The 20,953-nt window shown below is 40.4% G+C and overlaps 1 protein-coding gene across 1 annotated transcript in view; it reads left to right on the plus strand.

The window, feature by feature from the left end:
* Positions 1-20,953, plus strand: part of TG (thyroglobulin) — a 151,761-nt gene that overhangs the window by 129,785 nt on the left and 1,023 nt on the right. The window contains exons 44-47 of the mRNA XM_048286926.1: positions 38-219; positions 4,392-4,499; positions 15,792-15,932; positions 16,721-16,911. Coding sequence (XP_048142883.1) covers positions 38-219; positions 4,392-4,499; positions 15,792-15,932; positions 16,721-16,911 — 622 coding nt within the window. The remainder of the gene's footprint in view (positions 1-37; positions 220-4,391; positions 4,500-15,791; positions 15,933-16,720; positions 16,912-20,953) is intronic.

Raw genomic sequence — 20,953 nt, forward strand, 5'->3', positions numbered from 1 at the left:
TTTGTTTCTGAATTCCATGTATGCACTTTTTTCTCAGAAATTTGAAGAAAGTCAAGGAAGAGCCAACAGCAAAACAGCCTTTTATCAGGCTCTGCAAAATTCTCTAGGAGGAGAAGAGTCCAACTCATTCATTGAAGATGCAGCTACGTGGTATTACTCCCTTGAACACTCAACTGATGATTATTCATCCTTTTCCAGGGCATTGGAAAATGCCACCCGGTAAGAAAGTCATCCTAGTACAACTGTGTGATTGGAGTTTTGCAAGGTTTTTTTTTGCTTATCTCAAATGTGCATTTATATTCTGAAAAGCTTGAAAAATTCTTATGCAAATGAAGAGGAAATGGGGACTATTATTTCATTTTCTGTGAGGTTTCCAATGTCATTGGTAAACAGAAATTGAACTAATTTTTATGTCTTGTGCAAAGTTTGACATGTCTTTCTAGAATTGTATATTGAGTTCAGACTACTAATGCTGCTTTTTGCATTTTCATGTCATAGATGTCTGGATTGCTTGTATACTGTGCACCAACTGTTCATTGAGTTGTCTCATCCCTGTGACAGTAGAATTAATAGAGGTAGTAGAATTAATAGAGAATTAATTAATAGAGAATTAGTAGAATTAATAGAGAATTAATAACAGAGAATTAATCACCTTTTATTCCCAGTACCCTAATTATACAGTCAGATACTTTTCCTTGGTGGTCAAGTTTGAAAAATTTGTTATCAGCAATTACATACATATATTTTTTTTTTTAATGAAACCTGCAAAATACATTTCTTCACAATGTCAGGCGCAACTTGAAGCCATTTCCTCTTGCTTGTTACTTGGGAGAAGAAACTAATCCTTACATCACTACAACCTCCTTTCAGGCTGTTATAGAGAGCAATAAAGTTCCCCCTGAGCTTTTTTTTTTCCTCCAGGCTAAACATCCCCAGCTCTTTCAGCTGCTCTTCATCAGGCTTGTGCTCCAGAATATTCCTTACTCCATTGCCATGCTCTGGACATGCTCCAGCACCTCATGCATGTCAGCAGATGAATGAGCAACTCGCCTCCAGTAAATGCACTCCTATCCTTTGCATTGAAATTTTGCATGGACCTTTGAGAGGTGGAAGTTGAGCTGTGGGCCGTTCACACCACCTCGTGTATGTGCATAGCTTTGACGCCTAAATGACATCAGGGTCCAGCAGTTCTGGTTAAGTCAGTCTGCAGAGTCCATTGTCCATTGAACTAAGACTCACAGCAGTCATGACACCTTTGGTCAGCCACAGAGCCTGGTGGATGTCTTTAGCTTGGGTCACACGCTTGTTTGGTCTGTGGAGAAGACTGGAGTTTGCTGTGTTCCCCATGGGCAGCCAGTTTGCTTCAGCCAGTTAAAGATCTTAAACTGGGGGAGTGGTTCCGTTTTTCTGAAAGGAGACAAACTGAGGAGAAATTTCCTTCCTTCTCATTTTCTACCTCTGAGCAAATTCAGGGACTGAATGTTTAAGTGGAACAGATTTTCCAGAAATGAATCAAAAAACTCTTTCCCTATTCCTATCTCTGCTTCATGAGCAGATGCATTATGAAAACTCTACTTTTCTAATGTGATGTGGTTTATAAACTGGTGGCTTGAATCCCAGTGGGCCTGTCCAAGATGTTTCACCTCTGTTCTGAACTGAGTCATCATACCAACAGGCTCCTGGTATCTGCACTGTCAGCGTTTTCTGTCCCACTGTGAGCCTGTCCACAACACCTCAGAGACAGGATTTTCCTCTTATTCCTCCATCAGAGCTGCAGAGCATTGCTCTGGGGGAGCCTCAGGGAGCAGGAGATGAACAGGAGCCAAGATTCTCTTGGAAACAGCTGATCCAGAAAGTGGACAGTGGTTTCTGGGTGGTCCAGGTGTGCTGGTGCACTGAGGTCATGGAGTAAACAAGCCAGAGGGTTGTGGGCTGAGCTTTGTGCCATTTATCAGCTCACACATCTTGCCACATTTGTTCTCCCCTGTAGCTTGTCCCAGGGATGGGCCTCCCATCACTGTGACATCTGGGGCCACTGCCTGCAGTACACGTGGAAGCACTGTGGTTCATGGGCATCAAAGCCAGAACTTGTCTTCAGTCTCCTTCCATCACCACTGTTACCCATGGAGGTTAATTCTTTAGATCAGTGATGTTTTAAGCCATAATAAACCACTGTAGGTCTTACATTTTAACCACTCTTCCCATCCAGAGATCCTTCTATAAGGAGCTGTTACAACACAGGGCTGTCACATTTGATCACTGACATTAAGCCCAGGGCTCCATGTGGTGCAAAGATTGACTTTTGCAAAGCTGCAAGGGCTAGCACGCCACTCATTTCCAGCAGGAATAGGATCCACCAACAGCTCCTCAGGCTCAGCAGCCTCCTGGGCACAGGGATTACCTGCTCCCTTATGACATGAAGCAAAATGCTTTGGCTAAGGAAAGAAGTGAGTGGCTTATTCTTGAGCAAGCAGAAAGCTGAGTAGTGAGAACAGGGCATCTGATGATAATACTTTGCTTTAAATGCTTTGGAAATTTCTCCAGCTACAGCAGAAAGTGAGGGGAAACAGTAGGTACAGAATGAGAGTCACCTGTATCAGCATCACATACATGGTGGAGAAAACAGGTAATTGGTTCTGGGTTTTTTGATGGTTGGTTGGTTTGGTTTGAGGTTTTTTTCTCCTTAATTTTGTTCTTTTTAACAAAAAAACTTACTACCAGCATAGATGTGAAAGCCAAGAAAAGTTTTATGTCAGGAATTAACTACTAAAGTTTTAACAGGATTACAAAGTGTGATAAAGCAACATAAGTGGTTGTTATAAACTGCATACATTGTGCACATTTTGTGGTTTTAAAATAATTCCACTTTTAAATTTATTTTAGCTGCAATTCTCTGGTATTTTTCCCAAGTGTAAAATTAGTTTCATTTTCTTTTTCTTTCCTTTCCTTTTTTCTTTTTTTTTTCTTTTTTAACTCTGGTATTCCATGCCAGTAAGAGACAGACATTTCATTTTTTGTGGTTACTATGTATTTAGGGCTTTTTCTACTTCCTCAGAATAGCTGACTTTTTTTTCCCTCATAACACCAACTGAGAATCAGTTTTAAGTGGTGCAATGTATCTCAAAGCATTTCTTGAGAGCTATTTCTCTCCCCAGCCTCTCTAGTTTTCAAAGACCATCTGCTCCTCTAAAGCCCCATGCTGGTAGGCATGTGAAGAGCAGTAATTTTTGTTTCATATGGGTGTTGTCAACCATAACTGTCAAAGAGCCCTGTGGTCAGTCAACCCAAAGCTTGTGGTCCCACAGATGAGCTTAAAATAAACTCTGCTGAACCAAGATAGCTACCCAAACAGTGCCTTTCATAACCATACTAGTTAAAAATAGCAGCATGTTTTTATGCTTCTCTGATGCTGTTCGTTCTTGCACCACTCTTTTTTTTTTTCAACCTACCAAGTCTGAAGGAGAAGCTGCTGTTTCAGATTCACTAAACTGGGAATTGAAACCACCCACTTCCTCAGCAGATATGTTTGTGTGCACTCATGTAGGTAAAGGTATATAAACGCCCACAGCATGTGCTGAGTCCTCAGGCACATGAAGAATGGGGAGTGGTGCTTTATGTATATATAATACCGCCTTGAGGAATCTAGATATATTGCAGTAAGGCCTTCTGTCCGCTACCTGCCTCTCTTGAACTGCTTGTGCTTCTTCCAGCTACTGCTCACCCCACCTTCCAGCCCCCCTTCTTGGGGCAAAGGAAGGCAGGAAGGTTTGGATACTTTTGCTTCACTTGTACCTTTTAGACCTGGTGTTAAATTGATCATTTAACTATCTCATTGTGCTCTTATTGGGTAATCTTTCTCTCCCAGACATGTTGTACTAGGAATTCCATATTGATGAGCCCTGCAGGTTATCTTCAAAAGTGGTCTCTTACCTCTTCCAGCTCTGGAAACTCTACCCAAAAAATCACACAGACACAAATTCAGAAATTACATTATTAATCCTTAACACAGGAAATATATAAGACCTTATATTAGATGCCATTGCAACCTAGTGGTGCCAGAAATAACTTAAAACTATTATAAGCATGGGCCCTTATAAACTAGACTAAAGTGGGATCGGGTTTTTTTGCCAGGATATTTCTTATGTGTCAGATCTGGCTTATTTACTATCACTGTTCAACACTCCATAAAACAGCACTTTTAGTGAATTCTAAGCAGTATCGGTCTCATAGAGCGTGAATGTGGTTTCCTTCAGATGATTTGAAGGCAGAGATATGACCTGCTGTGGAAAATTTAAAGAAAACTATCAAGATAGAGGTCTGTTGCTTGTGGGGGTTCTTCCCTTTTTTCCTTTACACAACTGTGTCTGTTCTCTGCTCCTTCTTTTTATCAGTGACCAGTTTATCACATGTCCCATCATAAACATGGCAAGTCACTGGGCTTCTGCTTCTCGAGGAAATGTCTTCATGTACCATGTACCTGAGAGCTCCTCACAGAGCAGGTAAGGAGATGGATTTTATTATGTTTCTTGGATTATTTAGAGTTTGTAAAACCAGGGCTGACTGCTTGGATATGCTATGGAGTAAATGAATAGATGTAGGTATCTCAAATAAACAGTTCAGATGAGCAAAGGAGGGATCAGTCTCTAATAAATTCTTTGACTATACAGGAATTCTTTTTCTGAACTGAGGCATTTCCCATGAGATGTCTAAATTGAGTTTCCCCTTTCCAACTTACCTACCTTGACCAGTTCCAAAGTCAGCCTTTCAGATTCCTACTCTGTATCCGATAAATATCCCACAAAGAACCAGAATGTGGTCCAAGTCATCGGGGAGTCCACAGCTCTCAAGATAAATGGGATATCATTTTCAAATAACTCAACATTAATATAACACTGCCCTTTTTTGAGGTCAGTGCAATTGTACCCCAGTTGTACTGACTGGCCTTCAGTGTGGATGAGCTCTGGGATTTATTCTTTCCTGCTCCAGCACTCCAGACTGGTGACTGGTGCCGGCAGACTGTCTCATGGGAAGAAAAATATTTTTGCACACAAGCATTTGTGGACTCAGGCTCTGTGTCATCCTTCATTTTAGAAGCTTACTTGAATAATTGTCAGCAGGATAATTATATTTTTGGCAGAAAGGCCTAAATGGCTGTGGGAGATGCAATGTCTTGTTGGGCACAGAACAATCTGGAAGGCAGAGGCCTTTAAGGTGACCTTCCCTGGCTGTATTTTAGACCCAGCCCCTCACAGAAGTCAGGAAGAGGCACTGATGTTTGCAGACAGTGGTCAGCACTTTGGGGTGCCTTGTGACTCACCAGAGAGGCTCCGGCTCTCAAAGGCTCAGTGACCAGAGACTGCAGCAACAGTCGCCCCTCCTGTTCCCTGAATCCACACCCCGGGGCAGCAAAGCAGACAGGGATGCTCATCCTCATACTGCTTCCTTATGAGGAAGCTGTGCTTGTTCCCTGCTCCCTGTACAGCCCCTCATCTCTCTCCAGGAAGGCTTTTTGAGACCTTTTCCTTTTTCTCAGGCTTCCTCCAAAAGGGCTCAAGGGAGGGATGGTGGGTTCCTACTGGCACCATTTGATCCTGTGAAGTTCCCTGCAAAGTGCACCAGTTTTTTCCCTCCCTGATAGCATAGTGAAAAAGCATTTGAAAGAAGCCAGCCCAGATCTAGGTTACAGATGAAGGCCATTATGCTGTGGTAACACAGGCTTGCTTTCTTTTCAACTGAGGAGTTAATCCTCAGGGAGCTGTTATTTTTCTGGCAGCTCCAGCGGGAATGTTCACAGTGCTCCATTTGGCTACTGATAGGCCCAGATCAGTGATTTTTACAAGGCTCCAAACAGGGCTGAGCTATGGTATGCCAAAAATCCAGCTGCACAAAAAGAAAAGATATGTTCTCAAATGAGCTAGCAAGTTTTCTCTTGCTTTGAAGAATGACAGTGACCCAGTCATCTACTATTAGATCTTATTTGTAAGTAGATTAAATAGTACTTATACAGTTTAGACTCACTGGCTTTGAGGCAGTGATTTTGAATTGATAAGAATTTTCTCTTCTATCAAGCTGTATTTACGATTTCTCTTGTGCTCGTGTTATTTAGCTCTCCTCACACTCTCCCGTGCAGCAGTAGTTTACATAGCATGTAGCTACAAATTTTAATAATATTTATGTTGACACTGGTGTTCAAAGCTAATTACTTTAACTATAGTGCTAAAGTTATTAGTTTGCTTTTTTATAACCCTCTTTAAAAGAACAAACAAAGCCAGAATGCTGTCTGAAACTTGCAGGAACGTGAGGCAGAGGCTCAATAGCCTTAAGTTAAGCCACTTGCAAGGAGAAATGACCCAACTTGGTATGCTGTATGACATTCTTACCCTTTTTGTCTTTTTTTATCCTTAAGTGCCATTAAAATAAATGCTGTTTAGGTTGCAAAGCAAACGCTTTAACAGAAGTTGCAGAATTCATCTTGTCTGTGTATGGGAGGATGTCAAGTAACACTACAAGGTGGCTATTTATGAAGTGATACCCTCATTTTCCTAAGGGACCCCACACTAGGTCTTCTGCTGAATATGTTGCAAGTGTTTTGTTTAAATATTGTTATTCATTCATTCATTCGTTCATTCATCCCTAAATGAATCTTCCTTTATTCTTCATCCCAGTTTTGCCATGACACCCTCTCTAGAGCATTCCTCCCTCCGTGCAGTGTAGGTGCATTGCAGGCTGTCCAGCAGCCTCACTCATGCCAGTACTGTTGAGAGAAGGAGTTTTGTGTGGGAGGGTGGCTTTAGCTCCTAAAAACTGGGAAACCATCAGGAATCTGGAACCAGCAAAACGCAGTGCTTGGGAATATTATTGGTGATTTGTCTTACCAGACTAAAACCAATGATGTTCATGAAACAGCCTTCTAGTAGAGTATATAAACTAATCTTGGGGAAAGATCTAGCAACCATGTCCCTACCTTCTAAGGGATTTTCATAACCACTAGAAATGAGTCCTGGACGTTTTCAAGTTCTTCTTTGAGAACTGTGACTCCTAGGAGGAGTAGCAGAGGTTTATACTCTCCCAAATAACCTACATCTTAGGCTGGAAGGCAGGATGTGTGCATTTGAACTTGCTCAGCAGAAGTGAGAATAGAACCCTGCAAACATTCTATTAAATGCCTGAATGGAAGAACTCTGTTACAGCCATTTCTTTGTGTTAAAGAATGAAATAGCCAAAGTATGATTTGCACACAGTAGTTGTGTACCTTTTTGATAGAATAATGATTTCTCAACCAGTTTGCTGAGATATAAACCTTCATTTGTAAAAATGGGAATAGGGTAACATAAAAGATAAAAAAAAAGGGTTTTTTACTTTACTAAATTGTTCCTAAGAAGTCAGTTTACACAGGAGATGGCCCTTCCCTCTCTATGTTTGCAAGCTGTATCATAAAGATTATGATAATATAATTATATACAATCTATAATAATTGCTAATGGCTACCTCACATGAGTATTGGAAAGAGTACATAAAAATAATGTCCAGATAACTACAACAATAGGAGACTATTTACTCTTGGACAAAATATTCTGTCTGGGGAAATAGTCATTCACTAATTAAGATAAGGCAGCATTTAACAACCCATTCTTCAATTTCTGCTTTGTCACCTCTCTCCTACTTTATGTGTCTCCCAAAATGTGTAACAGAAAAGAGAGTTAAAATGAAGGTATGAAAAAGCACTGCTATTTCCTCTTGTTTCAGAAGGAGCAGTCACTTAATAACTAACGGCAAGATAAACAAGAGGGAGGGAGAAGTCAGCCAGTAAAGACAGACTCAACCACAATGATGCAAAGTGGACAAAAAATTATTGAACAGGGAGGAATTTTTACCAGTAAAAGTCATTAGCCAAAGTTTGTCTCTCAACTGGATGTTTCTAAGATGTACACACACACTCACACACATTCAAGCATGCATAGATATGGGGGTAGGGTTAAAAAGCCTGCTCTAACTTGATGTCTATGACATTTGTGGAAAATCACATAAAACCATGAACTGAGAGTTTTTGTATAGATAAATGGATCTTGCAGAGAGCAAAATAATATCTCCTTCCACGTGGTAGCATTCTCCTGAGCTTGGCATTCCACCATGTCTGCTTTAGTCTTCAGTTCCCATTTGAATGAGGAGCCAACTCCCACATTAATAATCTGTGGTAAAAATATATACATGACCCAGCTGCCATTTTCTCACTCTCTCTTTGAGAACACTTAGGCCTTGGAGTAAACATTTCTTCTAAACAATGCAGGAGGAATGTGACTGCTCAGCGCTGCCTAGGATTAGTGGGGAGGGCTGGAGGATAGCTTTGGTTATGGTAAAGAAATGTGTGATAGGAGAAGTATGTTTTGACAGGGATATTATTAATTGTACAAAGATTTGCCTTGTTAACCCTTCAAGAGGTTTCTGGGGGATTTTTGCAGCTTACATGAAGAAGCATTGCTTGCCATGCCAGCACTGTTTCCAAGTCACACTGTGGTGCCAAATGTTCTGTCTTAAAGATGGTGGTTAAAAATCAGTGCTCTTCCCACTGAGGGGGCCTGATCATCAGCTGCAGCAGGATGGAAAAGCATCATAATTGTCACTGAAACAGTCTAAACTGAGACTTAATGAGGCTTTATCTTCTAATCATTAACATGACTATAATAATTGTCATAAAAACTTTTCTTAATTGTGCATGGGACAGATTCACCCAAGATTAAGGAGCTGCTGTCTTTTTTGAGTCATTTTAGTCAGGGCTGTCTTTACCTCCTGACTACGCACTCCTGTGTACGTTGGTGTGAGTTGTTAAAAGGCTGCTCTGTGCCAAGGCTCACATAGTTGGCTGTGTTTTGGTGACACTTCTTAAGATTCCTGTAACTGAAGGAGAAAACTCCTGACTGATAAAACAAAAAATGTTTGTGTATAAACCCATTCAACTATGTGAAGTATTCTTGGTTTCTATTTATTATGGATGCTGTGGGAATTCTGGCTATACTTCATATCTCTTTAATTGAAGGAGACTTTTCTGCTCGTTTCATTTCACAACAATTATATCCCTGTCCTTTAATCCATCCACCACTTGCTGTCCACTTGATGCTCTCCTCTTGTCTGTAGCTGTTAGTCCATGAAAACCAACACATCACAGGTTGGGGGACACAGTCTAAACTGGGTGCTGTGCAGGCCTCTGGGCTTCAAAGAAAATGATCTAAACACAGAGGGCAAATAAGTTACCAGTGGGATGGTGACAAGGGCAAGATGCATGTTGTTCCATAGCTGAGCAAGCACCACAATTGCCTCAGGTAGCTATGTCCACTTGCTGCAGCAACAGCTTGTCATTGTGCTCTGTAAAGCTCTACTCCTAGTCATCTCCTAAAAGTTGTTGTTTTGGAAGTGCCTCTCATTCCTCTGGCCTTATCCATTGCATTGTGCCAGCTGCAGCTATGAAAACAGTGTCCCACTGATACAGACACATCATGCCATGCCCAACTCTTTGCAAAGTTTCTCTGTTTCTAAAGGCTTGGGGTCTGGACAATTTGTTTTTTCTTCCCAGGAAGTAGTTTAGAGGCCTTTGGAATTCAGCAGATTTTCCAGATCTTGTAAATTAGCCATAAATATGCAAAGGCAAAGTACCAAGCTCAGAAAAAGCAGAAAACAGCTTTAAATGAACCAAAATTCAGCTGAAAGACTCAGGAAAGTACAAAACAATTTTGGAGCTGCATGTGCTGCACTGGGACAGGCAGTTCCTATCAAATGTAATCTACAAGAACAGCACAAAGTCGATGCATATTGAGCACCATGTTTTCCTTGGTGCTCTGGGGTCTTTAGATGTACACATCACCTTTTTCTGGAAATTCATCCATCCATTCATTCAGGTTAGGAGTAGCCATACTGAACAAATGCATGAATTTCTGTCTCCCAAAAGTCCAGCCAAGTGTCAGCATGCTTATTACTAATCTTAAATACAGTAATTCCCTGACAGATTTGTGTAATCTATGCTCTTTAGGAGTTCTGACAAGTTGATAAAAGTGCTTTCTTTCTTCCTGCCTCAAGATCTATGATATTTTTTTCAATTTATGTGGGCTTTCAGGCTCTTGAATTTACTATCTGCTACTTCAATTTTATTTTCTTTAATTGGCACAGCTGTAATGCAAAGTGGAACATTGTGTGTATTGGGAGTAATTCAAGTGGAAAAGACACAGCAAACTCCAGAATACTTTTGCAAGTCACATGTATCTAGAGGGCTTTTTTGGTACAAAGGTGGATAAACTTGGCAGTTTAATCCTGTTAGGAGTTAAGCTTTTTCCATATGTCCTGATTTTCCTGAAAAGAAGAAAGCAAAATGTTCATCTGTTTTTCACATCCTTTCCCCCATTTGTTTGGCAGCAGTTCATAATGAGAGGAGACCAAGGAGCCAAATGCATGCCTAGAACTGCGGAGGTCACACCAGGCCTCACATTGGCTCATTGAATTTCTATAAATATTCAGCTATCCTTTGATTTTTTTTTTTTCTCCCTGCAATCACATACCATTTCCTTTCATAAAATGTGTGGATGTATATAATTTTAAAAATTATTCTTGCTTGGCATCAAAATGACTATTTCAGTTCAGGCAAAGTGCAGGGTTGGTAGGCTGCTCTTCTCCCATGATATGGATGAGATGATGCGTGTGCACAGCTCAGGATACTGGATCTGCAAATATACTCTGGAAAAATCTGCTGGTATTAATGTCAAGATAATGCAGATGGGTGCAAATAAGCACATTTAATATTTCCAATAATTCTCGCAAAAAATAATTTTAAATCCATTTACTGAAAATAAACACAGAATGGGGCCAGAAGAGCACGCAGGGAGTGGCACTTTTATGTAAATCATATCCTCTTCTCCTGGGACTGGGTTGTTATGAAATCCTATTTCAACTCAAATCAGCAGGAGATTCATCAGCAACCTATGAGTCTGGGTTTCACCTGTGCTGTTCAGATCACTCAGCATGTAAATAACCTGTTTTCACCAAAGCCATGTGACACGGAAAAGGTGGGGTTTTTTTACTTTCCCAGTGATAGGCCTGTCCTTGCCAATGGGATACTGAACAGGGCCTTGATAATGAGGCTGGGAACTCCAAGCCATGCTCCCTTCTCCAACACAAAATCTTTCACAGAATTGTTAGAATGAGCAGTTATTCTCATAAAAGTTTACATTAAAGGATAAATTATTTTCTTATCTCACCAATCTGTCACAGATTGCCAACATCTGCTTGGTTTGATGACTGACATGAGTTTGAGTACAAAATTTCTTCTCCATTTCTCAGATGATCACTGGTAATTCTGGCTGAACTCTAGCTAGTTATATTTATCTTGTTATTTTAAAATTTAAATGATTGAATTGCAGTGGGAAGTTTTGTGTTTTGGTATCGTATTGGATATCATTAGAATTTTGAGCTAATTTACGTTGGCTTCTATCTGCATGTGGAGGTTTAGAAAAGAACCAAAAACTACACTAAGGCAACTAAGAATAGAAGCTGTGACTCGAAATGCTTTGAGATTAATTGAAATTAGTTGGAAAGGAGAGTGAGGACTATTTTTAAATGAAAGGAAGAAAAGAGTAATACTAGGCTAGAGTAAGTCATTAATCATCAAAATGAGTTTCCAGTATGAAATAATTAGCCAGACCTAGAACAAGGACAAGGTTCAAAATGAGATCTATGTCCTAATTTACTATGGATCACACTGTGAGGTCCCTGCAGCCCCAGCTCTGAGTTGTGCATTCAGTCCTAACATAGAATAGCATGATAGTCTGCCAGACCATATTCTTCTGTTCTGACTTCCCTGATTATGGATTGCCAGTAATGACAATTCCATTTTGCTAACAAAATTTTTGAGGATTTCTGAGTTGGGGTGGTGGTGGTGAGGCAGCTTGCTTTGGGGGTTTTTGGCTGGTTTTATTTGTTAGTTGTTGTTGATTTGGCTTGGTTTTTTTCTGTTCCAAAAGCTTGTGATTGAGATGTTAATTTCAGCTCTTGGACATGGGGCCTTACATATTCTCTCTTTGATTTGGAACCAGAATTTAAACCAAATCAACCATAACCAGGGTGGTTTTTGTTCTAAATTCTGATCTACTCATCTTTTACTCTTCCCTGTTGAAGTTATTTTTTGTATGTGAAAGTAGCCACAGCTCTGTAGAGAGAGAGGGCAGTGGAGTAACTGATGGCTAAGTAATCGCTTTCTCTCTTTCCCACTTGGAAATTTAAATGGAAAGTCCATCTTAGGTTTAAGGAAAATTTTCTCAGAACCTATACCTTCCCAATTAAATGGCTTGGCACTGGATAATGAAAATTCCCAGCAAATGATATTTCAGGGTTATGGCAGCTGGTGTGGGGTCAGTAGCTCTGACCGAGGAAGCTGTGACCAGTCCGGAGAGATGGTCCCAAAAGAGATCGTCTTCCCGAGGCCCGGTGTCTTCCCTCAGCTGCTGGCTAGGAGGACCTGTGCAGAGGCTGTCAGCTCTTTAGTGATTGTCAGCTCGTGATTTCAGCTCAGCTCTGCAGGGCAGCCTCCAGGCCAGACCAGGGAGAGAGATGAGAGGCCCGTGTAGCTGTTCTGCACGAGGCAGCTTTATTAGTCCAGCGAAGGGGAGCCAGGGACGAGCATCCCTCCGCCCTCGCAGGGGCAGGGGGCTGGCTTTATAGGGATACAGGGGGTGGGTGTCAGAGGGTAAAGGCCAATGGGCTACAAAGGATCTGTATAGGGTCTCCCAGAGGATTCTGGGTTTGTCTTATTGCCATAACTGAAGAGTAGCTCCCTTTCCAGGGGAGTTCTGCTGGGAGGTTTAGGCGCTCCTTATCTCAGCAGACGTCCCCCCAGGGCGGGGGCTGGGCATACCCCACACAGGGTCTGCTGTTAAATCGTTGGTTATGAATGTCACAAAGTTTCTGGTTTTACCATGTTTTTCTGTAAACTGAACTCCAGTAGCACCTTCTTCTGAGGTAAAGTAAGAACTCCCCATGGAGAGCTCATTTCAGTGTGAACAAAGTTGTAGAATCTGGCTTCTAACTTCCCCATGGCTAAATTTACTGGTCCACCAAATAAGAAGAGATGTGAATCTGTTTTTAAAAATATTGACATCTTAAAAAGCAAAGCTATGCACAGAAGATCTGAAGTGACACCTTTGCACAAAGTACTATTCCTGTGAAGTCACCAAAGCCAAGATTTCATCCTTACACATAATTGCATTCACTGCTGTTAATAACAGTTTTGTTCCTTGAAAAGGGTCTTCTGTAGAGGAAGTTAGTTGCTATTATTTTGGTTTCCTTAAAAATCCCTTTTGCCCTTGTTTCTGTAGTTGTGGGGCCTTCATATCTCCATTTAGAGCTGCTGCTGTTGAGTACATGCATGGTATCCGGGGAGTACAGTTTGGAGCAGCTCAGGAAATAAAAACCTCTCTTCAGATCTGGCAGTGTACAACAGCAAAGCTATAAATATTTGTGTCCCTTTCTTTCTCTCATCCACTTTTCTTCCAGTGAAAACAGTGTCACTGCCTGGTGCTAACTTGAGTATGCTCAGAGCTCCTACAAGACTCCAGAATCCTTGTTTGGGTATTTCTGGCCATTTTTTACTTCCCTCTGGCCCCTTATGACCCAAACCATTCTATGATTTTGTGATTCTATGATTCTATGATCAGTTTGAGGAAGAAGACAAAAATATTCTCCTGATATTTTCCATCCAGCTACCATCTAGGTGTTTCCCAATTTTCTTTCCTGGTATTCTGGCATTTATATATGTGCCTCTTTCCCCTCTTAAGCTTAGGTATTTTTCCTCATCCTCATGTTTTCTTTCTCATCAACCAGAAATATTGAAAGTAGCCTGTGAAATTGTCAGGTTTTGTACCACTTTATGTCTCTGTATCAAACCAAGTACAGTCATACAAATAATTTTGAATGAAATAAATTTATGAGATTGCTGAATTTTTAGTCTGGGCTTTGACTTTAACAGTTTTCACCTCCAGAAACCTGACAGCTGAGAACAAAGTCTCATTTGGGGGGAAACCCTCAATCCCAGCTCACATGTTTTAGCTTCACAGCTAAGTTCACCTCTGCTATGCCTTCCCTAAATGAGTACATTTGTCTCTTCATTGCACCTCAACTAATTTCATGTCCTCTAATCTAATGAAAAGTGACTCTTTGCCAAGAAAATTGCCTCTTTAAGTATATAATACCATTGCTGCAATACTGACACTAGAAATTGCTGTTATATACTGGGCCAAGCAAATTATTTTTAAGGCAAAATTATTAAACTATGATCTTGCTTAATCCTTCTATAAACATTTGGGGAAGAAAAATATGCTTTAATCTTGTTTCAGTTCTACATTTTTTGGTGAATAATCTGTGAATAATTCACTTTCCAGATGCAAAGTATTACTGAGGTATTATGATAAGACTAAGGAAAACACAACCAAAGATGTATTTCATTTAGAGGGCTGTGTGTTTGCTTTTCAAAATCGAGGCTTTGGTGCCACCACTCATAAAATGTAAAGCAGTTATCTTGCTTTCAGACCACCTGCCCATAATGGTTTGAACTATTCTCCTTGTTTCATTGGAGGCAGTATCAGGGTCATACCAGTGCTGCTGCATTTCATGTCCAAAGATAAAACAGTTTCACTTGTGCTACCTTTTGACAAATGCCACTGCAGATGAAATCTTGTTGAGTGGATCTGGGATTTGTTTATTCTTGCCTCACAGACATCTGTTCCTTCTCCCAGGTCCCCTGATGCTGTCTGTCTTCATGCAGCATTAAACCAAGTCAATAAGACCTTTGTCTAAATGTGGAATATGGAAAACACAGTTGGACCAGGCCAGAAATATCTCCTCCTGTGCTGTCGTTCAAAGCTATGTGTAGAACATAGTTTAGTTATAATTTTATTAGTAGAAGTTGGCCACTGTTTTTCTGCAGGACTTGACGATGTTGAGGTGTGTAACCTTTGCTATTAGGTCCTGCAAGTGTTGGGGTCTTACCTGGCCAGTCTTGTCTCTGAATTGTTGAAATATTCCTTATAATATGTGTTACATATTACGTGGAACTACGCAGCAGTTGTTCTTTCTTAAATCTGATCTAGGTGATTATCTCAAGCTGTTTTGACTTGTCTCCACATAAAAACTGGGGAGAGCAGAGTGTATGAACCAAAACCACCCAGCCAGCAGAGAAATTAGATTAAAGCTATGTCTAAGAGAAATCTTCATAAACATCTCCTATTACATCTTTTCTTATCCAGAATCCTGGCCACAATGAAGTCAATGGAAAGACTCCAACTGCTGCTAAGAAAGGCCAGAATTTTATTCCAAGTCTGTGAAATAAGCCATAATTAACCTTCCGTTGTGGCTGCCAGAATCCATGTCACCACTTGCTTCCACTTTCTGAATTTAATTGTAGTGAAAATCTGTCCAAAACTTAAGAGGCATTTAAGGAATACCCAAGCGACTTTCTCCCTCTATCACTCTCTCTTATGCACCCAGTTAATTTAGGAATTGTGCCCTAATGCCTTCCACAGTTTCCTTTTGTAACAAAGGTTAAAGACCCTGCATTAACACGAATGCAAATTCTCCTTGTTATTGCTTGCTCGTCTTTTATGTTTTGGATTGAAAAACTCCCACAGCTCACCACACTCTAATTAATGGTCATTAACAATTTACAACTTTGCTTTATTCTCTGAATTAATTTATTTCCCTTTCTTCCACAAATAAATAAATGATGGTTTTAATTATCTTTCTATAAATATTTGGTTTAGCTCAGGTCAGGAGCTCCTGCTGGATGTTCAGTATGCATTTGGTCTGCCATTCTACCCGAAGTATGAAGTACAATTTACTGAGGAAGAAAAGGGCCTTTCCTTGCATATTATGCAGTATATCTCCAATTTCATAAACTCGGGGTAAGTGTGGGATATTTAAGAATTGCTGTGACTGGGGAGATGGTGAGAAATGGAGGGAGTGTAGTCATTCCAGACCCTGCCCTCACTCAATCATTCTCCATTTCCTCTACAACTTGTAAGCCTACAGTGGGATTTAGTCCACATGTTTGGAAAGTCGTGGCCAAGTTATCAAGCAGAGCAGACACCAAAGATTTATGGTATGAGACTTAGCTAGGAGGAATAGACATTTCATCTCCATTGACCAGCTGCAAATTCTACTAAAGTACATGCAGGCTTCAAAGGCCTTGCTGTTGTTTCCAGAGCTTAGTTCTGCGACCCCAATTCTGAAACCTCTTGGCTAAGAGTTCTCTTTTTCCCAGAAGAAAGGGGAAAGCACAGAAAGACACAGTGCACCCTTTACCAAGTACTCTGTGAACATCCTTCTGTGCTACTAAGCTGTGGCCATGTTTGAGAAGGAGGAGTATCTCTGGAAACCTAGCATGGGAATGGTGGAAACAGTGACTTAACATGCTTTTTACAGTATCTTGGGTTGGATTGGGATGAAGGGCTGTTGAGGGTGCTCATAAGCCTGTGTCTATACAGGTTCTGTCTACCTGTTCTTTAGGAAGTGAACCAGACTAAAAAGTTACTGTCAGATGAGGCATCCTGAATGATTCACCAATCTGGGCTGAATTTGAACCCCACTGGTCAGAGGGACTGGATACACATTTCCCTGACAAGGCCAATCTTCTTACCATTTTACTGTTCATGTCATTCTTTTCTAATGATAATTTCTCCCACTCCCTTAGAAATCCAAACTACCTCCACAGTTTCTCGAGAAGAATGTTGGGAGTGATGCCTGCCTGGCCTATGTATCTGCCAAGTGATGATGGTGATAACTACAAGGAATTCACCGTATCTTTGCCGACTCTTAAAAGACTGAAAAAAGCAGACTGTTCCTTTTGGTCTGATTATATTAGGAGGCTGAAAGCATCCACAGGTGAGAAGACTGTTTTCTGATATTAAATAAACCCTTAATTCTCTGCTTAATATTTTTGTCTGACTGTAGTGCTGTTACATCACTGTGGAAAAAACACATTTCACAAATTAAACATCTTGCAATGTCCAGGGTATATAGTTAAGAATGTAACACTAAACAAATTTACTTTATAGCAGATAATGTGTACTAAAGTTTAATTGTCCTGGAGTTTAACTATCTAGAGAAATCATCCTATTATGATGATAGAAGATATGAAAAAGCCATATCTTCTAATAATTTGCTCTCTATTTACAGTCATAATATAGACTTTGAGTAAACTGGAAGGCTGCATATACAGGCCTCTTTTGTCTACTGGAAGCACCTAACATGAGAATGTTGAGATTCCTATGCTTAGGAGGAGCACAAATCATTTTCATCCACTGCAAAGTTGCAGCTGAGGCTTTAGTTATATCTCATTATGGTTTCTGCATGCTTTGACTTTTCACTAGATTAGTTTCTTTGACTTTTTTTATAGCTGTGGTGATTATGCCCCTTGCATGTCTCCTTTTATATTTGCCATAAATTTCAATGCAGCTATTGGAGCCCTTCAGTTTTTTCTTGCTGCTGTATAACCAACTCTGCTGAGATTTCAATCTGCTGCCTGTCCTGAATTTATGCTAGTGAATAAACTCCCCTTCATATCTGTGTATCTTGTAAATAAATATGGATACCCTCAAGCAAAGCAAACAAAACTATCCCTCTTTGGCAGGCAGAGATGTTTTGAATTGTTCTTGGAGGCCTGCAAGTTTGCATGTGTTTTTTATGTCCTAAGGATCCATCTTCACAGTGAACACAGTTCAGGCTCTCTCTGCTTTGGGGGCTGTTGAATTTCTGAGAACAAAATGTACTTTCCAAGATGCAGAGCTACCCAGGCTATCCATGCCTGAGTAGCTCAAATGGTCTGAGGCTGATATTTGAGTGACACAAAGCTAAAATGTCTCAGAACCATCAAGCTGGTGGTTCTGATGCAAACACAGAGCAGCAGTTCTCCTGTTCAATAGACATCCCCAATCTTTACTCATGGTCTTTCTTCCAAAGTGGAGTCAAGATTTTGTTCTCAGCCTTTTCTCAGTTTCCTGGTATCCCTCAATGCCTTCCACGTTCAGAGGGGATACTTTGATCTCTCCAATGGCTTTGTGCTGATTGAGATATTGCTAATTTTCAAAGCTTTATTCTGCTATTTAAACAGTCCTGGAAATAACTTCTAGATCTTTTTGGACCTCACCTCACAGCCCTGTGTAATGCCAGACTGAGCTGAAGTCACAGCTCTGGTAGAAGGACTGCTGACCGAGCACCACGGACAGAGACTATTCCCAGCACCTACGGAAATTCCCCCCAAAGGTGGGAAAACATCCACCAGGGCATATTGTTTTTGACATAGACAAGATTTAAAACTATCCAAAGTGGCATAAGAGCACAGCATTCATGTATGGGTTAGTCCAATGATCTGTCTAGCTCAACAGCCTGACCTTGTCAGTGACCAAAGCCAAATACTTGAATCTTAAACATAAAAATAGAGGGAGAGAGAGAAAAACACACTTGAAGAGTTCACAAAGTTGACTAAAATTTTTGAAAACAAGCCATAAAGTGTGAAATTTATGGAGTATGGATTCTCAAGAAAAGGTTTAAAAAGTACATGTCAAAAGTACACGTTAATCTTCAAGCAGAACTGAGTACACCCAGCTGGCTCTTTAAGCCAGTATTTGCTTGGCCTCAGCACCATGGTAATGCAGTTGCATGGCTGACTTCTGCTAAATTCCATCTCACAGCAATGTTGGCTTGACACTTTGCTTTGATAGTAATTTTTAATCTCTTCTCACCCTGGAATACTAACATTTCTCATACAATTTAAATAGATATCACATCAAACCCCTTCCTGCTCCAGACCCTTTAGACTGGGATGGTAACAGAGACACTGTGGGTCTCTTGATGACAATCTGAAAGCAGTTCCTTATGAAAAAAGATTCATAATGTTCATTGGTTCACTTAGAAAGATTGCATAAAACTCAGATGGTGATGGCTGAACACCCTCAATTTCTTTTTGAGAGGATGTTGTGCTGAAGTTCATGCCAAAGCTGTGTTGGTCCATCAGAACAGGTTCATCACTTGCATTGTCCCCAGAAATTGGATTCTGCAGGAATTGAGTCCCTATGCATCATGTTGCTACCTCGTTGATGTGTCTCCTTGCACCTGAGGTAGTTTGCTGTACCTCCCTTCAGAACTGAAGCACTGAACCTCTGTTGTTCCCTGTCTGCTCCAGCCTCTGTTCCTGGAGTGCTCTCAGGCTGTCCTGTGGGACCTTGGCATATGTTGAATACCAGATTTGAGAGAACAATGGTACATTGTACATGTACAACATTTTTGGATGTTGTACCTTGTACTCTTTCCTGAGGGGGATCTGTCAGCTCTGTCAGCTACCCTGAGATCCAATCTATCACTTTTCTGCCTTTCAGAAATTATAGATGTTTGTGATAGTGTACTTGCATTGTTATTGTGGATTGCAGTTTGTGGCCTCACACCAAGTAGATGGAGTTTACCAGTGTGCCAGCAAGTATCACAGATAATGAAACATTCCAGTTTTCACATCTAAGCACAAAGATGAACAGGATCTAGTCTGATGCAATCTCGACCAGCTGTGGTGGATCCTGTTTTATCCATCTCATCTTTGCCTTGAAATCAATATTTTTACAGCTTCATATATCATCTGGGATCTATAAGCAAAAAAACTAAAATGTATTTCAATAAAATGAAGAAGAACTGGACAAACCAGTGATCATAAAATGTAACTGGAACTGGCATTTCAAAATTTTTTCTTGATCCTTTGTATACTTCCATGGGAAATATCTTGACTTGGAAATGTCAAATTAGGGATGACCAAAGGCTCAAAGCTCAATATCTCAGTCCAACAGAAAACTGAGGCATTCCTTGCTGTGGTTTAAGCTAAACTCATAAATTTCAGTTTCTGGAATAAAACCTCTCAAATTTAGAATCTTAGATGTCTTTTAGATTATTCACTGCTGGATCTAGAAGCTGTTATTTATACATCCATCTTACTTACCTGTAATTTTCTTTCCACTTAGTAAAAATATTGTCCAACTTGGTGTTTCATTTTGTGGTCAGGCCATGATACTTAATGACAGAATGTATCATTTGTTCCTGGCACATAATTGGAATGCGTGTTGTTGCAGTTGAAGATAATTTAAGAAAATTCATGTCATAAATGCAATGATTCATCATAATATTTGCTGGCAGTGCCTTTACAAACTATGGAGGGAAGTTTGAATCTGTTTCATTGCAGATGAACTAAAAATCTCTTGAAGTTTTGTTTGAGACCAGTTTGTAAAGTTGACATTTTGGGAAGTTTACTTGGGGAATTATGAAAGTGATGGTGCTTGAAGACATTTGGATTTACTAAATGAAGTTCCCTTGGTTGCATTTCAAAGACATGCTTTATATTTTGAATTATGACGGTTTCCATGGGAAACATCTAAATGAGAAACAAGAAGACTGGCAATTGTGGAAAAAAAGAGCTGTGGATGGCTTTTTCCAGGAAATGTGTTAATAACTTGAAATTCAGTTAAAAACAGGAGCTCTAGAATGTTTATGTATGTTCAGACAGATGTCTGAATGCTACCATTCCCCTTACGTAGTGTGGTGGACTGTGTGCCTAACAGTGAGTCCCTTTATAAAGGGCCTCTCACTGCATCCCAAACAGGTGGAGTTGGATCCAGTCTACATCTCTTACTCCTCTAGCTGGTATCTAAAAAGAACCAGTCCTCCTAAAGTAAGTGCCTCTGTAAGCAGTCTTGCAGCTGGGGAGAAAGAGCTACCTTTAGTGTCTCACTGAAATCTTGTCTGCCTAACTCATGTGCCTAAATTTCCACCTTTAGGCATATTTTGCATGTCCAAATTAGCCAGATTGGTCTGTATATGTAGAAAATTCAACAGGTAGCAAAGCTGAAGCCTTCTCCATGAGCTCTGGGATGTCATGTGTAGACAAACA

Source organism: Corvus hawaiiensis, chromosome 26 (genome assembly GCF_020740725.1).
Source record: "Corvus hawaiiensis isolate bCorHaw1 chromosome 26, bCorHaw1.pri.cur, whole genome shotgun sequence".
Classification (NCBI taxonomy): Eukaryota; Metazoa; Chordata; class Aves; order Passeriformes; family Corvidae; genus Corvus; species Corvus hawaiiensis.